Below are 26,400 nucleotides of genomic sequence, written 5' to 3'. Positions count from 1 at the left end.
GGAGACTGCATATCCACTAATATGGATCCAGTCTACTCACCTCTATGACTCCTGGTTGTAGGCCCACAGATCCAGACTAAGCTATTGAAAACTTACTTCCCAAAACGTTTGCTCTTAAACCAGTGGTTCCCAACCCTGTCCTGGAGGACCACCAGGCCAATCGGGTTTTCGGGATCGCCCTAATGAATATGCATGGAGCGAATTTGCATGCCTGCCACTTCCATTCTATGCAAATCTCTCTCATGCATATTTATTAGGGCTAGCCTGAAAACACCGATTGGCCTGGGGTCCTCCAGGACAGAGTTGGGAACCACTGGTGTAATACATTTGATTGAATACAGAAAAATATTACAGAGTTTCCACCATTTTATACAATTAGTATATAGAACCCTAACTTTACCCACCCTCCCATCTATCAATTATTAATAATACAAGACAACTTTATTTATTACATTGATATGAAGAATTAATATCAATTTCTCAATTACCTCTCCCTCCCCCACCCCCCCACCCCGGAGTGCACAACTTGAAGGGTGGGGGTGGGTGAGCAGGTCATGTCAGCATTTACTAGCATTTAGGGCAGGGGTGTCCAATGTCAGTCCTCGAGGGCCGCAATCCAGTCGGGTTTTCAGGATTTCCCCAATGAATATGCATGAGATCTATTAGCATACAATGAAAGCAGTGCATGCAAATAGACCTCATGTATATTCATTGGGGAAATCCTGAAAATCCGACTGGACTGCGGTCCTCGAGGACCGACATTGGACACCCCTGATTTAGGGGCTTCGTTGGCTGCAGTTAGGTGTGAGCATTTATGCCAGACTTGAGCTACGTAACGGAGATGCTTGCTCCTGAAGCTAGCTGCCTAAAAGCAGACTTATTTATTTATTTATTTATTCATTCAATCAATTAGACTTCTTGCAATTATGTTTAAACGATTTACTCAAAAGAACAAGTTAAGCTCAGATACATCGATAGAAGATTTTGTACACGGTTACAATCAAAATGCTTTACATATTATATGCAGGTACTTATTTCGTACCTGGGGTAATGAAAGGGTTAAGTGACTTGTCCAGAGTCACGAGGAGCTGCCGTGGGAATTGAACTCGGACCCCCCTGGTTTTCAGGCCACTGCACTAACCATTATGATACTTGAAGGACCAACTTTGTCACCTCTGGGGGGGGAAAAAAAGGCCACATCTGTGAGTGGCAACGAAAAGCGGGCTGTCAGCTGAATTTTTTTTTTCGAGATCATAAACGATGGGCTCAGTGTTTCTCCTTATTATAGCACTGGCACTCTACAAAGCGTTGGCATCGGATGTGAGGGTTTTGCCTCTGTGGCGTTCTGTGTTATTGCCACATGGCAGGAAATGACCGATTCTCTCAGCGAGAGGATTTTGAGTCTCAGTAAGCAGTAGAAGACTCCATGCCCTCTCTTCCCCCCAGAATTACATCTGTTCCCTGCACCAGCTGTGCAGTGGTTGTTGCTGGCCAGAGAGCAATGGCTTTTCTAACAGGGGGGGGGGAGGGATGTGACTTCTCCCATGCCGCCTTTCTGCCTGACGCTGCTTCATAAGTCTCATCAAATTCATGCATCACAGTGTGAATATCAGTGTCACAGCTCCTGGTCTGTATTTTATTTATTTATTCAACTTTCTATGCTGTTCTCCCAGGGGAGCTCATGAATTTATTCAGGTACTCAAGCATTTTCCCTATCTGTCCTGGTGGGCTCACAATCTAATGTACCTGGTGCAATGGTGGGATTAAGTGATTTGCCCAGGGTCACATGGAGCAGCGTGGGATTTGAACCCACAACCTCAGGATGCCAAGGCTGTAGCTATAACCACTGCCCCACACTAGAAATCATAATGCAGTAAAAGTGAGCCAAGTAAAGGACAATCAAGCCATTGTGACATCACTGATGAGGTTGGCTCTTAGGCATTGGTGGAATGAGACATTATGACATCACAATACCAGCTCTGGTTACCAGAGACAGAAACTTTTCAAACTATTTATTTATTCAGTTTTCTATACTGTTCTCCCAGGGGAGCTCAGAATGGTTTACATGAATTTATTCAGGTACTTGAGCATTTTCCCCTCTCTGCCCCGGTGGGCTCACAATCTATCTAATGTCCCTGGGGCCATGGGGGGATTAAGTGACTTGCCCAGAGTCACAAGGAGCAGTGTGGATTTGAACCCACAACCTCAGCGTTCTGAGTCTGTAGCTTTAACCATTGTGTTACACTCTCTCCGCTGTATGGTGTACTTGCCCTGGACTCTTTAAAAGTGGCATGGAAGTCCCTTAGAAAGCATATGTGTATTTAGTTCTGGATTAGTGAATTTGAAAACATGGCATAGAAATAATAGTTAACAAACAAAACAGCAAGCAAAATGTAAAGTGATACCCGTTGCCAGATGATGTGGTAACAGTAGTTAGCCTAGCTGGGTTTAGAAAAGGTTTGGACAAGTCCCTGGAGGAAAAGTCCAGAGTCTGCTATTGAAGGATCCGTAGAATGGAATGTTGCTGCCATTTGAGTTTCTACCAGCTACTTGTGACCTGGATTGGCCACAGAATATGTAAAGCGTCTTGAAACCTGATTTGGCCGGGATATCAAATATTTGATAAACTTGTAAACCAGGTGGACGACTGTTCTGACCCAGAGGAAGATTCTCTAATATTGGTAGCAAAATCCAATGGACCGCTGTCGTGGCCGTAAATGTAACGATTTAAAAAAAGATGAGTCATTCTCGAAAAACCGCAAATGAGGTTTGCGGAGGGTCACCTGATTTACATGAGATGAGTCTCTGGTGATAGCGATCGGCACATGCGCAGAATAGACCACGGTAAGAGGCGTACATGTGCACATGTGCCCTGAAAAGCTACGCCGTAGGCACGCATATCATGTGATTGCATTATTGGAGCATAAATTTCCAAGTTTATTAAAAAATTTCTATCCCGCAAGGCAGCTTACAGTCTAAAACATAGTAATTTAAAAATGTAACAGTACAATATACAAAACAAGCCATACATAATGCATATATAAGGTTTAAGTAAGGAAATACAAAAATTCCACTCTCCCTCCCCCCAAAAAAGGAAATGGAGGATACGTTAGGGATATTCCTTTTGTTTTCACAGATGCCAATAGCGCTACTCGTTATAGCTGAGAATATGCAGCGGAAAAAAAGGCAGGTCTTGAAGTTTTCCTTAAACTTATCAACTGAAGTTATTGTTTTAAGTGTCAATGGGATCGCATTCCAATAACTTGTCCAATAAGGTGTTTATGACATCCTGCCGAATTATTTGGCAAAATGCCTAACACTATTTACTCCGCCAAGGACGCTGAGGTCGCAGAACTGTTGGTTGTTAGACACATCAAAGGGGAATATTTTAACAATATGTACGGACCAAAAAGTCATGTTTCTCTAAAGCTGGACCATTTATGTGGAATGTGTCGTCTGATACCTGACGGTTTTGTAGAAATCGATTGCAATTTAGATAGTTGCTTACGACCCATTTGTTTGTTCAAGCTTTCTTAAGCTAATATTCCGCTTTCTGAGTTAATATTTTACTATCTGAATTTCATCTTTTTTGCAGGTTATTAGATTTGTGCATCTTGATTGAAGTAATGAAGTAAATGAGGACTGAGATGTCATTTATAGGTTGAGATGGTATAATTTTATGATTTTTGCTGATGGAGGAGATTTTTAGGTTGTGCAAATACTGTGAGCCGCCTGACATACCTCCGCTCCAAGAACTCCAAAAACAGCAGCGACGGCAGCTGTTTTTGGAGGACTCAGAGCGGGGATATGTCAGGTCTCACCAGCGTGGGGATCGCTGAATTGACGAATTTGATTTTTTTCAGTGAATCGGGCAGCACTAGTGTCAAGGAGGGAGTCGAGGAATGTCAGGGACATTGGGGGGGGCTTCGGGGTCGATCTTAACTAGGGCTTATTTTTGGGGTAGGGCTTATATTAGGAGCATCTTTAAAAATCATGCTAGGGCTTATTTTCAGGATAGGTCTTATTTTCGGGGAAACAGGGTAGCTGTATTCTGTATTACCTGCAATCTTTGCATGTCCTTCTGTCGTAACCCGGCATCAAGAGAATTGCAGTAGTCTATCTCTTGAATAACGAGAGAATGTGCTAAAATGTTTAGAGCCTCTGGAAAGAACAGATAACGAATCGATCTGATCCGACGTAGTTTGAAAAAGGAGTTTTTCACCACTTTTGATGTTTGTGTCCAGGATTTCTCCTAATATTCTAGTACTAGTCACATGTCATAGGATGGCATGGGTGGTTATGAGGAGCGGAGAACTACCAGCAAACGCTACGTCATCGTGTCAGTCATAGGTGCCCCATTGCAGCTACTCTAGTCCTAAATTATCCAAGTGTTGTTTTTTTTAATCACTATCCCCCTAAATCTAGAAACTTTTTTGCTTAACTGTACACTTACAGGGGAATTCTGTATATGGTGCTTAATACGCTTCTCCCTCCGTATTTGCGGTTTCGATTATTCACGGTTTTTAGCTCCTCCCACTAAATTACTTGCATAGAGAAATTGCTGATTCCAAGTGTTTACAGAGAAAATCGCTGATTCCCAGCACTTTTTTCACCGTGTTTTGCCTCTCCTTCAGGAACAGGCCAGGTCTCCCACCCTGTTATTCGCGGTTTCACCATATTCACGATGGTTTTTAATAGAAAACAGCAAATAACATATGAAAAAGTTATTCGTGGTTTTTCTGTATTTGCAGTTCTGTTAATCCCCTATCACGGCGAACACGGAGGGAGAAATGTACTTCTGTGCTGAGCTTTTGGCGTGGAAGAGCGTTCTAATGGATTCCGGGCACCAAGATGCGGCAGAAATGGCAGATCACTGTGAAAACACACTCATGCACTCATTTATAGAATAACATCTATGTATTTCTGTGCAGATATGCAAAGGGGGAGTAATGATAAGAAGACCTGAACGGATTGGGGTGTCCTCTTAAGATGCTTAGAGGGTTATAGGATAGTGTTGGGATTTATACTCGGTTTCAGTTGTTTTAAATCCCTCAGGTTCAAAGTTGAGCATGGATCCTGGCGGCCGTATGAAGGGTGCCCTGAACACCCTTTGTAGAATACCATTGTGCTGAATTTTGCATGCCTTTTCCTGCAAAGTTAAATATGCAAGTTATAGTATAAAGCAGTTTTACATGTAACTTACTATAATGAGCTGCTAATTGATATTATCAGCCACTAACGGCTATTATTGATGACGGGATTAGTACTACATGCATAACTGCCCTTGGTATGCTGCTTGTTTGTTACTAGGGTCAATTCTGATCCACCCCAGTCACTATGGTCTGCTTTGGTTCCAGTCAAAGGTCCTTCCCCCAGGGCCCTTTTATTTTTTTTTTATCTTTATATTTATTGAAATTTTTACATATTCCACAAGAACAATCTTCTTGTACAAGTAAAACAGAAAGAAAACCAAATTAAAGATACTCGCATTTACTGCTACTAGGAACATATTCAATCTTCCTTAGACCACTAGCTCAAATGGGGGAGAGGAACTGAATAAATTAAAGAGATACAATATTTAGGAATATGTCAATAAATGAAAGGCTTAACAGCTATTAACCCCCTCTTTTCTTCCTGTTCTTAAACATTCCCAGTAGCCAACCTTTCAAGTCTAAAAAAGCATGGTGTATAGTAGACATATTTAACTCCTTGATGTTTAATCAAACATTTGCATGGATATGCTAATAAGAATGTCGCTCCAAGGGTTAAAGTCTCTACTCTCATAACTAGGAATAATTTTCTTCGCTCCTGCGTTGTTCTCATGACGTCAGGAAACATTCATACTTTCTTTCCTAGGAACACTAGTTGAGGATTTCGAAAATACAATTGCATAATTGCATTCATGTCTTGTTCAAAGACAAAAGAAATGAACAACGTGGCCCTCTCTGCGGATTCGGAAATAGTAGATTCTAATAATTCAGTAACATTAAGAGCGTCTGTTGACACCAATTCCTCTATGCCTGGTGTAGTTCCTACAATTTTCTTTTTAGGCAAATAGTAAATTCTGTTAAGTGGAGGAAAATGCTCTGGGGAAAACTCAGGGCCCTTTTCTTATCAGGGTGAGGAAATTCTAGTTAAGCAAAAATATAGTTTCTTGGCTTCCTTATCAGTTCCCGATGTCCACTTCAGAAACTGTCCACCCTCCAAACTCTGTAAAACCCCAAAGTGGCACAAAAAAGACCTTCTCAATAGCAATACTCACAATGGAAAAACATATGCAAATTAGTATTCAAATCAATTCAATGAATCAAAACAGAGTTCCTCAGTCTCCATGAACTGGTGTAGGTCGATATTGAGGGACTGATTCCCCTCACTCTTCTGCTACCTCCCACGCAGCTGTCTCTAACTAGCCACCACCACCCACTAGCAGGACTCTATTGGCCCACCCTGATACGAAAGAAAGACTCCCAAGACCCAACCTCAGAGTCTTGTGGTCTTCTTATATGCTTTCCCTCTAAGGAACTTTTCTCTGGGTTGTCTAAAATCCCTGTGATGGGATATATCCTGTCACAAAACTACACATGCAAAATCCGTAGTGTGCGATTGTGAGGGGGTGTGGACCTGAGAGGTGTGCAAATGTAGAATTAACGCTAGTATTCTGTATTGGCAGTTAAGCATAGGGTTACCAGATTTTCCTCAAGGAAAGTCTGAACCCATGGCCATGCCCCCAGGCCCATCCAGCACTTCCCCCAGCCCTGCCCCTAGACAGCTTGTGTGGATGCGATGCGATGATGTCACTTGCACATGCTTGTGATGTCACCGCGTTGCATCCACGCATGCATGGACGCCCCCTCCCGACGTGATTTTACACAGGAAGCGTTTCAAAACCCAAAGTGCCGGGTTTTGAAAAGCCATCCGGACACCCAGACATGTCCGGGGAAATCCAGACGTCTGGTAACCCTACTTAGGTACACAACTGCTGATATAGAATTTGAATTTAGATCGTATCATCCCAGCACCAAACTATCCCCTTTGAAGTCAATGGGTGAAACTTTGGATCAATTAGGCTGGTTGAGCCACAGTTACCAATAACAGTCGGAGAAGCTGAGACTCGGCAAGAAAGGGATTCTCTCACAGTCTGATGCTGAAAGTCCATGATGGAAAGCATGTTCACTCCAGTTAGGGAGAGTGCTGGGGGTGGGATGGGGGGTGGGACACCATCTCAGCATATACTGGGCTGGAAGGTCATGTAGCGTGGGCAGTAGATTTTACCTGAGTGCAAAATACAGATTGCAAAATGGTGACAATCAAAATCCAGCCCTGCTGTTGAAAGAGACCCATAAATGCTTTGAGTTGTGCAGATCTTAACCAGCTACATTATAGAGAGTTGCACAGGGACAGAAATCCCACCCATCCCCACCAGGATCCTCTCCGTCCCCACCCATCCCCATCAGGATCCTCTCTGTCCCCGCCAGGATACTCTCCGTCCCCACCCGTCCCCGCAAGGATCCTTTCCGTCCCCTCCCATCCCCGCCAGGATCCTTTCCATCCCCACCCATCCCCGTCAGGATCCTTTCCATCCCCACCCATCCCTGTCAGGATCCTGTCCGTCCCCGCCAGGAACCTCTACGTCCCCTCCCATCCCCGCCAGGATCCTCTTCGTCCCCACCCATCCCCATCAGGATCCTCTCCGTCCCCACCCATCCCAGTCAGGATTCTCTCCGTCCCCACCAGGATCCTCTCCGTCCCCACCCGTCCCCGCCAGGATCCTCTCTGTCCCCTCCCATCCCCGCCAGGATCCTCTCCGTCCCCACCCATCCCCATCAGGATCCTTTCCAACCCCACCCATCCCCGTCAGGATCCTCTCCGTTCCCGCCAGGATCCTCTCCGTCCCCACCCATCCCCGCCAGGATCCTCTCCGTCCCCACCCATCCCTGTCAGGATCCTTTCCGTCCCCGCCAGAATCCTCTCTGTCCCCACCCATCCCCACAAGGAATTACCTCCATCCCCGCCCGTCCCCATAAAAAGCAGCAATTACTTCTGGACAGGATCATCAACTCCACAGTTTCTTTTGTGTTTGCGCTGCTGTTTTCCTTGTGGAATCTCTTTGGTGGAACCCTTTTTTTGTTTTCTGTTCAGGTAATTAACTTATAAACCCCCTCTTTTACTAAGGCTGACGTGTCCATTATATTATATGGACAAACCCTGCTTCCAAAGCCTTCCATCCCCGTGGGAGTCCCGTTGGCTAGAGAAGGGTCCCCGTGGGAGTCCCGTAAGCCAGAGGGGGGTCCCCATGGGAGTCCCGTGGGTTAGGGGGGATTCCTGTGGGAACCCCGTGGGACCCGCGGGATTTCCGCAATCCCCGTTCCCGTGCAGACCTCTACTACATTACTCTTGGAAACCATGAGCTGCCTGCCAGCAAGAAGGACTCGCCCTGTACACCGGGTATCTTGAAGGGCGCTGATGCAGAAGGAGTGTTCTACCAGTTGATAGGCCGTTCATAGTTAGGACCTCCATGCTATGCAAATATGTCTGCTGGATACTTATTAATAGGGTTACCAGATGTCTGGATTTCCCCCAGACATATCCTCCTTTTTGAGGACACGTCCAGAGATCGGGATGGCTTTTCAAAACCCAGCACTTTGTCTGGGTTTTGAAAAGCTTCCCGTCACAATTCTGTCAGGAAGGGGCATCCGGGCATGCACAGAGGCAACACGGTGACATCATGTCCGTGCATGCGTGGGTGCCACCTAGGGGCAGGGCTCAGAACGGGGTGTGACACAGGCAGAACGGGGCGGAAATGTGTGGGCCTGGGGGCGTGGCCATAGGTCCGGATTTTCCTTCGGGAAAATCTGGTAACCCTACTTATTAAGGATCTCCTGTAAACCAGACTGTTTTGTGGCCATCCAGGACTGCAATATCCAGCATGGTTTGGCATAGTGATGGTCAGAAAATCTAGTATATTGTGTCTGGGTGCTTGGATGGACTTTCCAAAACCCTGTAGTTTGTCTGGGTTTCGGAAAGCCCTGACCTCCCGGCCGCGTCTAGAAGGCCTCTTAGCATATGTAGATGACATCACACGCATCTGCATATGTTTAGAGGCCCTCCAGACGCGGCCCGGAGGTCAGAAAAGATGAGGCTTTGTGGGGGCGGGGCTGGAGGCGGAACAGGGTGGGGCAAGGCGGGACTGGGAGCAGATCAAGGCGGAGCCATGCGGCTGGGTTTCTCTGTGAGAAAAATCTGGTAACCCTATCAATAAGACAGTAGGTTTCTCCAGCGCCACCTGTCCCAGGGGATGGCAGGGGGTTCTGAAGCAGTAGTACAGTACTTGTTTTTACCGCAGTCCTCTCTCTTTTCTTACCCCCCCCACCTCTCTCTGTTCATATTTCCAAACAGATGCAGAGCCTGTATGTTTTTGATGAAGAGGACACAGAGGCGAGGAATAAAATAGTCGAGGACTTGAAGACAGCTCTACGGACTCAGCCCATGAGGTGATGACTCACTGTCTGCTGCAGCAAAAAAAGCTGATGTTAGTGGTGACAAAAAAACACGCAAGGGTTATTATGAACAGACAAGGCCAGACTTTACTTCTGGTTATGGACCATAGATATGAGGGAGAGAAAGGGGTACCAGGGCCAGCTTCCTGATTAATTTTTTCAACTCAGTGCAGCAACCTCTAGCATGGATATCTGAGAGATCATGACTCTTACCTCACTGCTAATTGCCAGTCGCCTTCCTACACCGTAGGGCAGTGTCTCTGGCCGGCGGCACTCTAAATCCAGTGTCGCGGCCGGAAGGCACCCAGAAGTGCGCGCAGGCCCATCTGGCCGCAAGCCACTTCTGTGGAGGGATCCGGGAGAGGAGGAGAGACGCCGTCCAGGAGGAGAGCCATCTGCGCCGGCTGACTTCCCTACAGCATGTGCCTCTGGCCAGGAGAGGCACGTTCTGTGGGCAGTCAGCCGGCGTGGATGACTCTCCTCCTCGCCAGTGTGTCACGGCACACCTGAAATCTCAGGTGTGTTGTGGCCCACGGTTTGCGATACACTGCTGTCGGGTCTTCAGTGGCTTCATTCTCTTATTTACTGAACCTCCTCACGTCTCCCTTAATAATGATTTTACTAAGCTGGAAAATAGCCTTCTCTTTCTGACCAATGTTCTACTATTGAAGCAAGGTTCCCAGTATAAAACTTTCCAGTGTCGCTTGACCTTTGATAGAACTGTTATCATAAAAACATGCAGCTCGTGTTGTGAAGACTTGATTGCATATCCGGTGCACCTACACATCACAGCTGGCCGAAGCGTGCCTTTGACCGCACTTCAGGGCGAATTCTATCAATGGCGCCAGGAGCCATCTGCGCCAATGCCCTTTATCAAACAGCGCTGAGCCCAGCTGAAACCTGGTGTAAACTCCCAGTGTCCGAGTTGGGCACGGAGACCCACCTTTCGGAACAACCCCTGATCCATCCATGCCCTTCTCTATGTCCCCTTTGGGGTTGCACACTATGGCTGGGATTCACTGAGGTGCCCGATCGGGTCCGATCTGGGCAGGTCCGATGAATTCAGGAATGAAAAATATGCAAACTGTCCAAACCTTTTTTTAAACCCTGCTAAGCTAACTGCTTCCCCCCCCCCCCCCCCCACACACACACACATTCTCTGCAGCTAATTTGAGCAGATCGTCCCCTTTGGGGAGGAACACCCCCTTCTGCCTGCACGGATCGCTCTATAGCGATCCCCATGCATGCGCAGACCATCTGAGACGCAACCTTTTTTTTTTTTAAACTTGAACATAAGAATTGCCGCTGCTGGGCCAGACCAGTGGTCCATCATACCCAGGAGTCCGCACATGCGGCGGCCCTCTGGTCAAAGACCAGTTTCCCTGACACTAGTCCTACCAGCGTACGTCCTTGTTCAGCAGGAACTTGTCTAACTTAGTCTTGAATCCATGGAGGGTGTGTTCCCCTATGAGAGACTCCGGAAAAGCGTTCCAGTTTTCTACCACCCTCTGGGTGAAAAAGAACTTCCTTACGTTTGTATGAAATCTATCCCCTTTCAATTTTAGAGAGTGCCCTCTCATTCTCCCTACCTTGGAGAAGGTGAACAACCTGTCTTTATCTACTTAGTCTATTCCCTTCAGTACTTTGAATGTTTCAATCATGTCCCTTCTTAATCTCTTCTGTTCGAGGGAGAAGAAGCCCAGTTTCTCTAATCTTTCGCTGTATAGCAGCTCCTCCAACCCCTTAACCATTTTAGTCGCTCTTCTCTGGACTCTTTCGAGTAGTACCATGTCCTTCTTCATGTACGGCGACCAGTGCTGGACGCAGTACTCCAGGTGAGGGCGCACTATGGCCTGGTACAGCAGCATGATAACCTTCTCCGATCTGTTTGTGATCCCCTTCTTTATTATTCCTAGCATTCTGTTTGCCCTTTTCACTGCCGCCGCACATTGTACAGAAGGTTTCATCGACTTCTCGATCAGAACTCCCAAGTCCTTTTTTTTAAATAGTTTTCAGCCCTGCGAGCCTGTGGTTTTAACCCGCGAGTTAAAACCACGGGCTCGCTGGGCGGGGAAGGGCAGGAGAATGGCGATGCAGCAGGAGAGATTCGGGGAAGATCGAGGCAGAGCAGGGCAGCATTCGGGGCGAGCAGGCAGGAGAGATTGCAGGGCAGAGAGCAGGGCTTCCAGTCGGAAAGACGTTTTTGACTGGTCCCCAGCAGTCGCTTCTTCAGGTGATCGGCCAGCCCAGTCAGATCGGAAATTTGGTGTTTTGAATCGTGTCCCAGCCTACTTTGCATGCGTTTCACCTCATTTGCATGCACGGATTCAAAGCGGATCGCACGAGAGGTAAGTGAATCAGGCCGGATGGAAATTTGATAGTAAAGGGGTTGCAAACCAATCGGTACACGATTGGTTTGCTTTGTGAATCTAGCCCTAAGGGACTCAGGAACCAGTGTTACAGAATAGCAGACAGCCAGATCCGTGTGCAAATCCTAACTGACATCAGTAATTGGTTTGCTTCCAATTATTGCTTAATGGTTTGTTGGCCAATTAAGTTGCACTTGTAGCTTAGAAGTTTGGGTGTCCATATCTGGGTGCCATATCTAGAATCCAAGGCGGAGAGGGTGAGGGAATTTTGTTTGTAGTGATACTGGGCATATACAGTGCTGGACAGATACAGCAAAGAGACGGTTCCTGCTATGGAGAGCTCACAGACTAGTCAAGATACACAAAAAGGCAAATAAAAGCAGTCAGGGGTGTGTTTAGTACAGAAAACGTTTAAATCAACAAGGCTGTGACTGAGGGGAACCAGGGTTCAGGATTTAAAAGCAAGGTGTACGGTAGGAGGAAATTCAGGTGGGTGACCACATCAGCATTCTAATAATATGCCACATTAATTCTCTCCTTTCCTGAGTGTTACCTGAGCTGCTGATTTGTTTTTAGCACTCTTGTGAAGGATGAAGTTAAGAGGTGATTAGGCTCCGGAGTAATCTAAGGAAATACTTTTTTTTACAGAAAGGGTGGTAGACGCGTGGAAGAGTCTCCCGGAATTGCTGGTGGAAACTGAGACTGTGTCTGAATTCAAAAGGGCCTGGGATAGGCTGGTGGGATCTCTTAGAGAGATGGGCAGACTGGATGGGCCATTTGGCCTTTATCTGCCATCATGTTTCTGTGTTTCTTTAACCATAAAGCTCTATGACATCACAATGCAGGTGTAAAGAACCTCAGCCAATAGGGTGAGGAGGAGATAGTTGATGCTGTGGATGGGCAGACTGGATGGGCCATTTGGCCTTTATCTGTCATCATGTTTCTAGAACCATAAAGCTCTATGACCTCACAATGCAGGTGTAAAGAGCCTTAGCTTATAGGAAGAGGAGATGCAAATATTAAGAGCCTTAGCCAATAGGGAGAGGAGGAAATAGTGGATGCTGTGGATGGGCCATTTGGCCTTTATCTGCCATCATGTTTCTAGAATCATAAAGCTCTATGACCTCACAATGAAGGTGTAAAGAGCCTTAGCCTATAGGAAGAGGAGATGCAAATGTTAAGAGCCTTAACCAATAGGGAGAGGAGGAGATAGTGGATGCTGTGGATGGGCCATTTGGCCTTTATCTGCCATCATGTTTCTATAACCATAAAGCTCTATGACCTCACAATGCAGGTGTAAAGAGCCTTAGCCTATAGGAAGAGGAGATGCAAATGTTAAGAGCCTTAGCCAATAGGGAGAGGAGGAGATAGTGGATGCTGTGGGTGGGCCATTTGGCCATTATCTGCCATCATGTTTCTAGAATCATAAAGCTCTATGACCTCACAATGCAGGTGTAAAGAGCCTTAGCCTATAGGGAGAGGAGATGCAAATGTTAAGAGCCTTAGCCAATAGGGAGAGGAGGAGATAGTGGATGCTGTGGATGGGCCATTTGGCCTTTATCTGCCATCATGTTTCTATAACCATAAAGCTCTATGACCTCACAATGCAGGTGTAAAGAGCCTTAGCCTATAGGAAGAGGAGATGCAAATGTTAAGAGCCTTAGCCAATAGGGAGAGGAGGAGATAGTGGATGCTGTGGATGGGCCATTTGGCCTTTATCTGCCATCATGTTTCTATAACCATAAAGCTCTATGACCTCACAATGCAGGTGTAAAGAGCCTTAGCCTATAGGAAGAGGAGATGCAAATGTTAAGAGCCTTAGCCAATAGGGAGAGGAGGAGATAGTGGATGCTGTGGATGGGCCATTTGGCCATTATCTGCCATCAAGTTTCTGTTTGCTGGAGTCTTATTACTGAGTGGAGTGGAACAGGTAGATGTGAATCTCCTATTTATTCTTTCCAAAAATACTAGGACTAGGGGGTCACACAATGGAGCTACTTAGTAGATTTAAAACAATTCAGATAAACTATTTTATCACTCAGGACCTGCTTATATATATAGCATCAAAAAAAATCAGCACCGACTAGAATGGCGCTGAGCATAATTTTACAATGTATGTGTGTGTTTTGCATAACTTTTAGGCACACACATTTTAGGCCAGTTAAAATCAGGCCTAAATGCCTGTGCCTAACTTGTGCACAGATTGGGCATATTCTGTAACAATGCACATAACATTTAGGAATGCCCCACCCTAGGTCACACCACCTTTTTAAATTTGCGCACTAGAACTGGGGCACACTTTTTATAGAACCACCCTGTCCAAGTTGTGCATGCAACTTTTAATTAGTGCCCCATTAGCATCAATTATGAGGTATTAATAGCCAATTATCAGTGCAGATTAGGCCAATTACGTTGTGTGCTCAAATTAGCTGCAGAGAATGTGTGTGTGTGTGTGTGGGGGAAGCAGTTAGCTTAGCAGGGTTTAAAAAAAAGGTTTGGACCGTTTCCTAAAGCAAAGTTAATAAGGTGGGCTTGGGAAAATCCACTGCTTCTTTATTTCTAGGATAAGCAGCAATACATCTGTTTTACTCTTTGGGATCTGCCAGGTGTTTGTGATTTGGGTTAGTCACTGTTGGAATCCAGATACTGAGCTTGGTAATTCTTCAGTCTCTCCAAGTGTGGGCAACGCCTATGTTTTTTGGTTTTCTATGTCTCTGAATTAACCTCCAGCAGCTACAACTTCTGTCTTTCCAGGATTTTGAGCAGACGCTGCACACTGATCTTTGGATAAGAATTAAGGTTCCTAACTCTTACCTAGGGTGACTATATTTTGCTTTAGTAAAATCCAGACCCCCTAGACCCGCCCCTAGGCCCACCCATCCCCACCCTGTTAAACCCCAGTCCCGCCCTCCGCTGCCTACTCTTGTCAGGCAGGAGGGCGTCCGTGCATGCGCAGATGTGATGTGATGACATCATCGCATGACATCTGCACATGCACGGATGTCCTCCTGCCCGACGCGATTTCAAGGAAGCTTTTCAAAACCCAAAGTGCCGGGTTTTGAAAAGTTGTCCAGACCCCCCCGGACATGTCCTCGAAAAGGAGGGCATGTCCAGGGGAATCCTGACTTCTGGTAACCATACACTTCTCCAAAGATCAGTGTTCACTGAATCTCATTTTTGTGATGGCATAGGAGGTACTTCCTACCTTGGGATTATCAGATCACTCCCCATTGAGCTCTGGGTGTTGGAAAACCAGAACTGGATTCAGGTTAAATTTGCTAGGCCAACACCATGGCTCACATCCCAGCTCTCCATTGGAAAAGTTTAAATCTCCTGTTCGCTGGAGCAGCCAGAGGTGATATGTTGAATCCTGGGGAGAAAGAACATAAGAATTGACGCTGCTCGGTCAGACCAGTGGTCCATCGTGCCCAGCAATCCGCTCCCGCAGCGGCCCTCTGGTCAAAGACCAGCTTCCCTAACTGACACTAGTCCTACCTGCGTACGTTCTGGTTCAGCAGGAACTCGTCTAACTTTGCCTTGAATCCCTGGAGAGTGTTTTCCCCTATAACAGCCTCCGGAAGAGCGTTCCAGTTTTCCACCACTCTCGGGGTGAAGAAGAACTTCCTTACGTTTGTCCGGAATCTATCCCCTTTCAATTTTAGAGAGTGCCCTCTCGTTCTCCCTACCAAAGGTGCAGGAGTGAAGATAAGAAACCCCCCTCCCCCAATCTACTGGCCAGCGAGAATGTATAAATAAGGAAAAAGGGAAGAGGTGGGGTGAATAATAGACAATACATAGTGGCTACCAGATGAGAGAGCTGGAAAATGTCATTTTTCAGCTTTTTAAGCCACAATGCTGCTATTAAATGTCTGAAGAACTATTTCAGGCGTTTGCACCGAGATGCTTTGTGGCAGCTCCCCTAGGGGTAAATAGACAAGATGAGTCACCCTGCTTCTGGCAACGGAAGATGTCGCTGGAAGAGAGAAGCGTGAGGCTGTGGTTAAATGAAATGTCAGACACACAAGTGGATTAAAAGGATGATTTTACGGCCGAAGCGTACGTCTGTCAAGCAGCCAGCGTGAAGGGCGACGTGACTGCGATTCAACCAAAGATCGCTGTTCCCGTTACATGCCACCCCAGTGCAAAATGGAGGCAAGGGTGTGACTGCGAGGAATGTCTCTTGCATTTTTTTACTCAACTATAGTGTCACCTCAACTATAGTGTACGTCACGTGGAAAAATTCGCATGGGCTAGCAATAGCCATTAGCAACGGTGGCTAGGAACGGACACGAAAAACCCACGCTAAAGGTGAATTCCATACACGTGCAGTAGGCGGTGGGGTCCGCCCCAGGTGCCGTCTTAGAGGGGGTGCCAGGCTGTTCCCTCTAAGCTGAGCAGGAGTCCTCCACCCACAGTCTCACCAATAGAGGGTGCTGTTTTACTGTCACATTTTTCAATTGTGAGGGACAGGCAAGTTCTGCAGGACTCCAGGGAACTTAGCGACTGAAAATATTCCACCCCCTAGTGGTAGCAATGCAGCTGGAGGACACCTGCTCAGCTTAGAGGGAACACACTGCCAGCACCTGTTCTCCTCTCCATACCCCCCCCCCCGCATACGTGCGTTCCTTCCCTTCCCCCATACCTTCTTAACGCTCCCGGTGCGAGCAGCAATCCCAGCCTGCTGCTTGCACCAGCGTCAGCCCTTTGATGTCACTTCCTGGACCCGTGCCTAGGAAGTTACGTCAGAGGAAGAGCTGTTCGCACTAGGAACATTAAAGAGGTATAAGGGAAGGGACGTGCTTGGCAGGAGGGGCGAGGAAGGAGTGGATGGGGGTGGGGTGCAGAAGAGGGAGGGGGAGGGGAGTCACCACCCCAGGCACCTCTCACCCTCGCTATGCCACTGGCAGTAGGGATTTCCCTGTCTGGAGAGGTACAGTCTGAGGTTCTCACTTATTAAAATGTGTTAATACGATATACAATGCAAGAAATCTATGCAGACATGACCATGCCCCCATTCTACCCCAGCCCCGCCTCATTTCGCCCAAAGCCCCACCCCTCCCCCCAAAGCTTCTTCTCTTCTTCCGGATGAGCTCCAGCTGCATCTGGAGGGCCTGGAGCAGACACAGATATGCGTGACGTCATGCTCAGAGGCCCTCCAGATGCGGCCGGAGCTCGTCGGGACTCTCCAAAACCCGGACAAATGCCGGGTTTTGGAAAGTCTGTCCTAGAGCTCAGACAGTCCTCTAAAAGGTGGACATGTCCAGGTTTTCCCGGGTGTCTCCTAACCCTAACAATAAGAGTTGGATCGAGTTCTTTGAAGTTACATTTTTAAGTCCAATCTTGTGGCTGTTAGGGGGAGGAGGTGAAAGGTGGGAGAGGGTCTCTAGAGAGGAGATATGTTTTAAGTTTTTGCACGTTCAATAACCCAAGCCCCTTTATTCTCAGTGGGGCCTAGTTTTAAGACATTAATGCATCTTAGTAAATGAGGGCCTGAGGCAAGGGGAGCATGAAAAGACTTGTCCAAGGTCAACTGGGGAGAGGCACGATTTGAACTCTGGCTGCCCCAGTATATAACGTTCTGTTTTAGCCACTAGGCTGCTTCCGCACTTCACTTCCAGGAGCGAAAATCAGTCAGGCAACTAGCACTGTTGCAAGGGTCGCTGGAGGACCTGACAAGAGAGAGGGAGAAGCTCCACAACGTTTCAAGGGAAGAAGAGAGCGGGAACGTCTTGTGCTCACTTTTCTCACCTCCACGGCCGAGTTGTGGAACAGTGTGGGAAGAGCTTCTATTGCCACTGTCCCAGCATCTGATGCCTTGCAAAACTGAAGGATAGCCTTACTGGGTCAAACCAATGGTCCATCCAGCCCAGTAGCCCGTTCTCACGGTGGCCAATTCAGGTCAATAGTACCTGTCCAAAACCCAAGGTGTAGCAATATTCCATGCTACTGATCCAGGGCAAGCGGAGGCTTCCCCCATGTCTTAATAACACACTATGGACTTTTCCTCCAGGAATTTGTCCAAACCTTTCTTAAAACTAACTATGCCATCCGCTTTTACCACAACCTTTTGAGTGAAAATATATATCCTCCTATCGGTTTTAAAAGTATTTCCCTGTAACTTCACCGAGTGTCCCCTAGTCTTTGTAATTTTTGACAGAGTGAAAAATCGATCCACTTGTACTCGTTCTACTCCACTCAACATTTTGTAGACTTTGATACAGGGGCATTATAACACTCTTAGTCTTGTTAACCATCCCTTTTTTAATCATTCCTAGCATCCTATTTGCTTTTTTGGCCGCCGCCACCGCACGTTGGGCGGAAGATTTCATCGTATTGTCTACGACGACACCCAGATCCTTTTCTTGGCCGCTAATCCCCAAGGTGGACTCTAGCATCCGGCAACTGTGTATTGATATAAACAAGTTCTTCACTTGTTAAAATCAGAAGTAATAAAAAAAATAGTGGACCAATTTCAGCACCGATCAGGGCGAGGCGCTGTTGATGCGCCACCGAGTATGAGATGCCATCGACGTACCGATGAATTTGGGAAGCCACTTGGGTCGCGAAGAGTGTGAGACGCCATTGATGCTTTTTTTGCTAGTGACGCAGGAGAGAAGATGGTTCCAAGAAGCACATTAGGACGCTGACGATTACGAGTGAGATGTTTCTGGTAGTTAATTGTAACACGGAATTGTAATTCAAGCGCAGAACGTCATTTGATTCACAGCTTGCCTTCCCAGCGCTCAGACTGAAACTTTGAGCACTTTGATGTGGTGTCAGGTCAAAAGCGCGCCGCAACAAAGGCGCGCCCAGACAATTGAGCGCAGCGCGGAGGTGCGCGCCGCTCTAAATTACTGTTTTTAGGGCTCCGACCGGGGGGGGGGGCGTGCTTTACTTAATAGACATCGCGCCGCGTTGTGGGGGCATTGTGGGGGGTTAGTTCCCTCTAAGCTGAGCAGGTGTCCTCCAGCTGCATTGCTACCACTAGGGGGTGGAATATTTTCAGTCGCTAAGGACAGGTATGTTCCCTGGAGTCCTGCAGAACTTGCCTGTCCCTCACAATTGAAAAATGTGACAGTAAAACAGCACCCTCTATTGGTGAGACTGTGGGTGGAGGACTCCTGCTCAGCTTAGAGGGAACACCCCCCACATTTTACTGAAAACTTAACTTTTTCCCTGTTTTTAGGGAAAAAGTTCAGTTTACAGTAAAATGTGGAGGGTTACAACCCCCCAAGCCCCCCATAACGCCGGCGCGATGTCTATTAAGTAAACTGGGGAGGTTCCCCAACAAAACCCCCCGTCGGAGCCCCTAAAAACTGTAATTTTGTGCGGTGCGCGCCTCCGCACTGCACTCAATTGTCGGCGCCCGCTTTTTGTCTTTCGCGCCGTTGTCTATGAACCCTTTGATGTTAGCCCATTCTAATTACCAGGGTGATCTGCTACAGAAACTCATAAAGAAAAAGCCAGTGATGTGAAGAACAGGGAGGCTCCATGGTGTCCTTGAAGATGACAAGATGGGGGATGAACAAGCTTCTGTTGATTGAGATGAGTCAGGTAATCCAAGACTCTCAGTGTTGAATTCATACAAAAGCAGGAGGAACTACAAACGCTGTGCTGAACTAGGATATAAACTGATTAACCTGCACTGCCTAGTCCCTCCTGCTGGACACTCCCCACCCCCCTCTCGAAAGATAGGACACCAGACCCCCAGCTTACCCTGCCCCTTCCAAGTCCACCCGTACTCCAAAAAGTAGCATAGTACGTTGGCCAGCCAGACGGATGCTTCCTCCAGCTGGCCGGCAGGCCCACCTTCATTGTGGAATGCACCGGGAAGAGGCCTAAGGCCCACTGCTTTCTGGGATGTAATGGGAGTGGCTAAGATTCTGATTGGCCCCCCCATGGGAAGGGCCTTAGGCGCCTTGGCCAATCAAAGTCTTAGGCCCCTCCCCAGTCTCTGGATACGTCCAAAAACCTGCTTCGATTATCGGCACTTGGACGACCTGTGTTTAAGGCCATCCAAGTACCGACTTAGGCCGGTTTTTGTACATATTTTTGTTTTGATTATGAGCCCCTTAGGCACCTATGATGTAGGCCTTTAAAACCCTCTCCAACATTGCAGGTGCCTGAGTTTTAAGTCAGACATGATTCTGTAATAGGCGCCTACGTGTGATTGACAAGACATTACCGAATCCGGCCCTCTGATTGCAACCACAGAAAGGTGGTATATGAAGTTCCGACACCCCAATCCCATGTAAATAAAAAAAGGATCATAATAGGAACCTGGGACCAAAGAAACAGGTCGCAGAGGATTACACCGGGTAGATGTGAAGAAAGCAGCTTCCTTATAACAACTCGATTGCCTACAAACCTTTATGGCAGCGGATCCCAAGTTATGGAATTCATTACTATTGAAATGGCATTGCAAGAATGTGTTACTCATGTCTGAAAAAAGAAACTGAAGTCATGGCTTTTTAAATTTTTTTTATTTATTTCTTTTAGTCGTACCAATTTCTGCATTTATTTAAATATCTGTTTTCAGTAAACAATGAGTCAGAAAATATAAAACAATCAGCACAAAATTACAGTGTTCAACGCCCCCCACCCTCCAGTGGCAAAAGAAAGAAGTGTTTTAGTGCAACACAGCGATCTGAGGCCTTCGCTCTTGTGCTCCAAATCCTTCCCCTGCAGATAGGAATAGGTAAACAGAGCCACAAGGCCCAACCCTCCTTTTTGAGGTCATGTCCAGGGGTTCGGACGGATTTTCAAAACCCGGCGCTTTGTCCGAGTTTCGAAAAGCTTCTACCAACGAGCGACGTCAGGACGGCATCTGCGCATGCCCGGATGCAACGCGGTGCCGTCACAAGCGTGTGATGTCATCGCATCACACCAGCGTATGCACTGATGCTGTCCCGACAAGCAAACAGATTGAGGGGGGGCAGAATGGGATGGAACGAGGCACGGCCAGGCAGAAAGGGGCGGGCCTAGAGGTGGGCCATGGGTCCAGATTTTCATTTATGAAAATCTGGTAACCTTAAACCAGGGGTGTCCAATGTCGGTCCTCGAGGGCCGCAGTCCAGTCGGGTTTTCAGGATTTCCCCAATGAATATGCATTGAAAGCAGTGCATGCACATAGATCTCATGCATATTCATTGGGGAAATCCTGAAAACCCGACTGGATTCCAGCCCTCGAGGACCGGAGTTTCCCATCCCTGACATAGACACTCTAATCCAGAGGTCTCAAAATCCCTCCTTGAGGGCCACAATCCAGTCGGGTTTTCAGGATTTCCCCAATGAATATGCATTGAAAGCAGTGCATGCACATAGATCTCATGCATATTCATTGGAGAAATCCTGAAAACCCGACTGGACTGCGGCCCTCGAGGACCGACATTGGACACCCCTGCCTTAAACCCTCCTCTCATCCTGTATACCCTCCCCCCCCTTCCCAACCTCTCTGTTCTCTCCTCCCCCATGAGAGCTCATCCCTCAACATCACGCAAATGGCATTGGACATCTATTTAAAACATTATTACGTGTCTGTCATCTCAAACTGAATATGGCTAAAACGGAGCTGCTCATCTTCCCACCCAAACCAACCTCCCAACTTTCCCCATGCTCTGTGTGGACAACACTCTCATGCTCCCTGTCTTGTCTGCTCGCAGTCTCGGGGTCATCTTTGACTCCTCTCTCTCCTTCTCCGCTCAGATACATCATATCGTTAAAACCTGCCGGGTCAGCCGCTGCTTGCGGCTTTGTGAAGAGAAGTGCGGCTGGGAGGAGGGAGCCAGCCAGAACCCGGGGACTGTCTGTAACGTAAATAAAGTTTCTGTGCGGCCCAGTTCGGCGCAGCCTGCGGCCTGTTACTGGTTTGTGGCCTGGTGGTTGGGGACCCCTTGTTCTAAAGGACAGAACCCTCAGATATTTTTAAATGGCGTTCTTTTCTTAATGAATGTGAACTATACATTGTAAACCGCTCGGATCCTTTTTGGCTGTTATGCGGTATATAAAGTTTTTAATAACTATAAGCATAAAATCTACCAGGAATTGGGTGTGTGTCTGAAATATAGTCAGAAAATTCCAAGTTAAAAACTCCAACTAAATACGTGTGAAGTAACAGGGCTTTGCCAAAGGCAGCTTAACGAGGAGCCAGAAATTACATAGGAAAGACCACAATGACCTGTGGTCAGCCTGTTTTCCCTTTCTGTTGAAAAGCTTGTTAGAGGTTCACGCTCCCTGCAGGGCCAGGGCCTTCAGAGAGGGGGGAGGGGGAGAGGGGGTGTGAGTGAGTGAGGGGGGGGGGAAATGAGACAGTGAGTGAAGTGGGCTTTCCAGCTGAGGAAGGGGTGGGGATGGGAGCAGTTACCTAAACTCTGGTCTAAATTACTGATGAGAAAAAAATGTCTGGCCACCGCAACCCAGACTCCGTCCTCAAGCTTTTAAGTTAACTCTGCGCCAGCAACCTTCAGATTCCTTTTAACGTCTGTGTCCTGTCAGGTCATGGCGTCGGGTAGCCGAAGGACCGAGTCCCTCGCTAGTCTCCGTCCATCGGTGATAGCCATCATCACTCGACTTCGGCATGCTGGAGGAACTGACCCCCCCCCCCTGTTTTACGAAGGCGTGCTAAATATACGCGCCCGCTAACGCATCCATAGACTAACATGCACGCGTTAGCATTTAGTGCATGGTTAGCATGCGCTAAAACGTTTAGCATACCTTTCTAAAAGGAGCCCTTAGTATTCCATTCTTTTGCTCATTTGCATGCTTACCTATGTATATGGTTTCTTTTGTCATATTTGTGATGATCTTAAGGTGGCCAAACAGGTTGAAAAGGCAACGGCAAAAGCTAGAAGGATGTTAGGTTGCATAGGAAGAGGTATGGCCAGTAGGAAAAAGGAGGTATTGATGCCCCTGTATAAGACTCTGGTGAGACCTCGTTTAGAATATTGAGTACAATTCTGGAGGCTGCACCTTCAAAAAGATATAAAAAGGACGGAGTCGGTCCAGAGGAAGTCTACTAAAATGGTGCCTGGTCTTCGTCATAAGGAGTATGGGGACAGACTTAAAGTTCTCAATATGTATACTTTAGAGCAGTGGTTCCCAACCCTGTCCTGGAGGAACACCAGGCCAATTGGGTTTTCAGGCTAGCCCTAATGAATATGCATGAAGCAAATTTGCATGCCTATCACTTCCATCATATGCAAATCTCTCTCATGCATATTCATTAGGGCTAGCCTGAAAACCCGATTGGCCTGGTGTTCCTCCAGGACAGGGTTGGGAATCACTGCTTTAGAGCAGGAGTGTCAAAGTCTCTCCTCGAGGGCCGCAATCCAGTCGGGTGTTCAAGACTTCCCCCAATGAATATGCATGAGATCTGTTACCATACCACGAAAGCAGAGCATGCAAATAGATCTCATGCATATTCATGGGGGAAATCCTGAAAATCCGACTGGATTGCGGCCCTCGAGGAGGGACTTTGACACCCCTGCTTTAGAGGAAAGCCGGAAGAGGGGAGATATGGTAGAGATGTTTAAATACCTGAGTGGCATAAATGCACATGAGGTGAGTATCTTTCAATTGAACGGAGGCTTTGGAATGAGAGGGCATAGGATGAAGTTAAGAGGTGACGGGCTCCGGAGTAATCTAAGGAAATACTTTTTTATAGAAAGTGCTAGATGCGTGGAACAGTCAACCAGAAAAGGTGTCTGAATTCAAGGAAAAGGTGTCTGTCTCCCAGAAAAGAGGCTGTGTCTGAATTGAAGACAGCCTGGGATAGGCACGTGGGATCTCTTAGAGCAGGGGTGTCCAACCTGCGCCCCCGGTCAAGGGCGATGCAGTGTTTTCCTCTGCTGCCTCCGGGTGTTTACCATCTTTTCAGCTCCCTCTTATGTCTTGCTGCAGTGCTTGTGCGGCCCAGGGAAGCCAAAAGGTTGGACACCCCTGTCTTAGAGAGAGGAAGAGATAATAGTTACTGAGGATGGGCAGACTGGGTGGGCCATTTGGCCTTTATCTGCCATCATGTTTCTATGTTTGCAGGTTTGAAGATGACTGTAAACCCCAAGGGAGCTCCGGATGGCCGAGACATCAAGAGAAAGGTGGCATTCATATGGCAGAGGTGCAGTGGTTGGCAGAGGTGATACACTTGGCCCCTCGATCATAAATAGAGCAGAAAGCTGGCTCAGGATTTTAAATTGATCCCGGCTTCAAACAAACATACTGGCGAATACGATCCAGCAAAATTATCCCTGGGTGCACAGCAGAAAAGCAACTCCGAGGCAGAATCTCTGAGTTTCATTAACTGTTCTATTGCTTGCGTCCTTCTATGTATGTTTATTTTAAATTAAAGGCCTCAAGTCTGGCTGATCCCGTCGCTTCTAAAATACTGCAGCACCAGCATTACTGCTTTCGATAAGATCGTAACTGAAAAGCCTTCAGATTTGCGTTTAATTTTTTATATAATTCCCCTCTTAAGTCTTGGCAGAAGTGCATTCCACATCGCTGGTACAAGCCAGAAAAGAAAGCTCTTTCTCTAACTTATTTATTAGGTATTTAAATACAGTACTGCCTATCAAGATATCAAAGCAGTTTGCAATCCTGTACTCAAGCATTTTCTCTATCTGTTATGGTGGGTTCACAGTCTATCTAATGTACCTGGGGCAATAGAAGATTGAGTGACTTGCCCAGGGTCACTTAGAGCAGAGTGGGGTTTGAACCCATAACCTCGGGATGCAGAGGTTATAGCTCTAACCACCTTGCTAGTGTGTACAATGTTTTCCACCAGTGGATGTATGGCAGTTGCTGTTGTTTCCAGAGTGATTTATAGTAGAGAATGACACGGGGACAGATGTTTCCCCCATCCCCGCGAGTTCTTTTCCTGTCCCTGCCCCATTCCTGCAAGCTCCGTCCTCATCTGCACAAGCCTCAAACACTTTAAAATCACAAGTAGCAACATTCTAGAGTTCAGATTGTGATGTCATAATGCCTCATTCCACCAATGCCTAAGCTCCGTCCTCATCTGCACAAGCCTCAAACACTTTAACATCATAAGTAACAACATTCTAGAGCTCAGATTGTGATGTCATAATGCCTCATTCCACCAATGCCTAAGCTCCGTCCTCATCTGCACAAGCCTCAAACACTTTAACATCATAAGTAACAACATTCTAGAGCTCAGATTGTGATGTCATAAAGCCTCATTCCACCAATGCCTAAGCTCCGTCCTCATCTGCACAAGCCTCAAACACTTTAACATCATAAGTAACAACATTCTAGAGCTCAGATTGTGATGTCATAATGCCTCAGTCCACCAATGCCTAAGCTCCGTCCTCATCTGCACAAGCCTCAAACACTTTAACATCATAAGTAACAACATTCTAGAGTTCAGATTGTGATGTCATAATGCCTCAGTCCACCAATGCCTAAGCTCCGTCCTCATCTGCACAAGCCTCAAACACTTTCAAATCATAAGTGTTTGAGGCTTGTGCGGTTAAGGCAGAACTTACAGGAATGGGGCAGGGAGAGGGAGAGTTACAAAACTTGCGGGGACGGGAACAAATTTCTCCCCCCTTGTCATTCTCTAATTTATAGTCTAAGCATAAAATCTTAAAAACATTCTTCTGTATGCAACATGTAGCCGATGATACCTAATAACCGAGGTGTAACTTGATCATTTGATCATATCCTTCCTAGTAGCTAAATTGCTGAGTTCTGTAGCATTTTTATTCGTCTCATCTGGTTTTTGGGAACGTTATTTATTTAAGTATTTACCGTATATACCACTTATAGCCTAAATAGTTTACATTCAGGTACTCAAGCAATTTTTTTCCTGTCTGTCCTGGTGGGCTCACAATCTATCTAATGTACTTTGGGCAATGGGGGATTAAGTGACTTACCCAAGGTCACAAGGAGCAACATGAGATTTGCTAAATTTCTAGGTGTGATGAAGAGGATGTTGCAGTAGCTAAGCTTGAAGGACATCAGAGTCTTCTTCAGAGCCCAGCACAACCTACAAAGACTCCACTTTTCTCCAGGATCAGTCTGACAGCTACAACTCGTGCACCAAAATTCCGTCTGGAAGCCAAACGATCAACCCATCCAGATCATAACAAGACCTTGTTTTGTATTCCAAATCGGCCCTATGGGCCAAGTCTTATGTTAAGCACTGTGAAATCACATGAGCCTACGTTGGAATAATGCCCCATTCTGCTCAAAGTACACCCTAAAAACGCACAGTTGCCACGCGTATGTACGTACTCGTGATCTCGTTGGCGCAACATTTATTCATTCAATTTTCTATACCGTTCTCCCAGGGGAACTCAGAACAGTTTACACGGATTTATTCCGGTACTCTAGCATAATTCTCTGACTGTGCCGGTGGGCTCACAGTCTATCTAATGCACCTGGGGCAATTGGGGAGCAGGTGACCCACCCAGGGTCACAAGGAGCGGTTCGGGCCTGCACGCGGAACCTCAGGGTGCCCAGGCTCAAACCACGGTGCTATGTTCTCACACATAGTATGGTAACAGATAGACAAGATG

The 26,400-nt window shown here is 46.9% G+C and overlaps 1 protein-coding gene across 2 annotated transcripts in view; it reads left to right on the top strand.

The window, feature by feature from the left end:
• DAAM2 (dishevelled associated activator of morphogenesis 2) overlaps positions 1–26,400 on the top strand; it is a 460,184-nt gene that overhangs the window by 207,598 nt on the left and 226,186 nt on the right. For both annotated transcript variants that reach the window (XM_033939628.1, XM_033939627.1), the window contains exon 5: positions 9,397–9,491. In XM_033939628.1, the coding sequence (XP_033795519.1) occupies positions 9,397–9,491 (95 nt within the window). The remainder of the gene's footprint in view (positions 1–9,396; positions 9,492–26,400) is intronic.

Source organism: Geotrypetes seraphini, chromosome 3, assembly GCF_902459505.1.
Source record: "Geotrypetes seraphini chromosome 3, aGeoSer1.1, whole genome shotgun sequence".
NCBI classification, from domain to species: domain Eukaryota; kingdom Metazoa; phylum Chordata; class Amphibia; order Gymnophiona; family Dermophiidae; genus Geotrypetes; species Geotrypetes seraphini.
The sequence above is the reverse complement of the archived record's forward strand: the minus strand, read 5'-3'. Positions and strand labels throughout refer to the sequence as shown.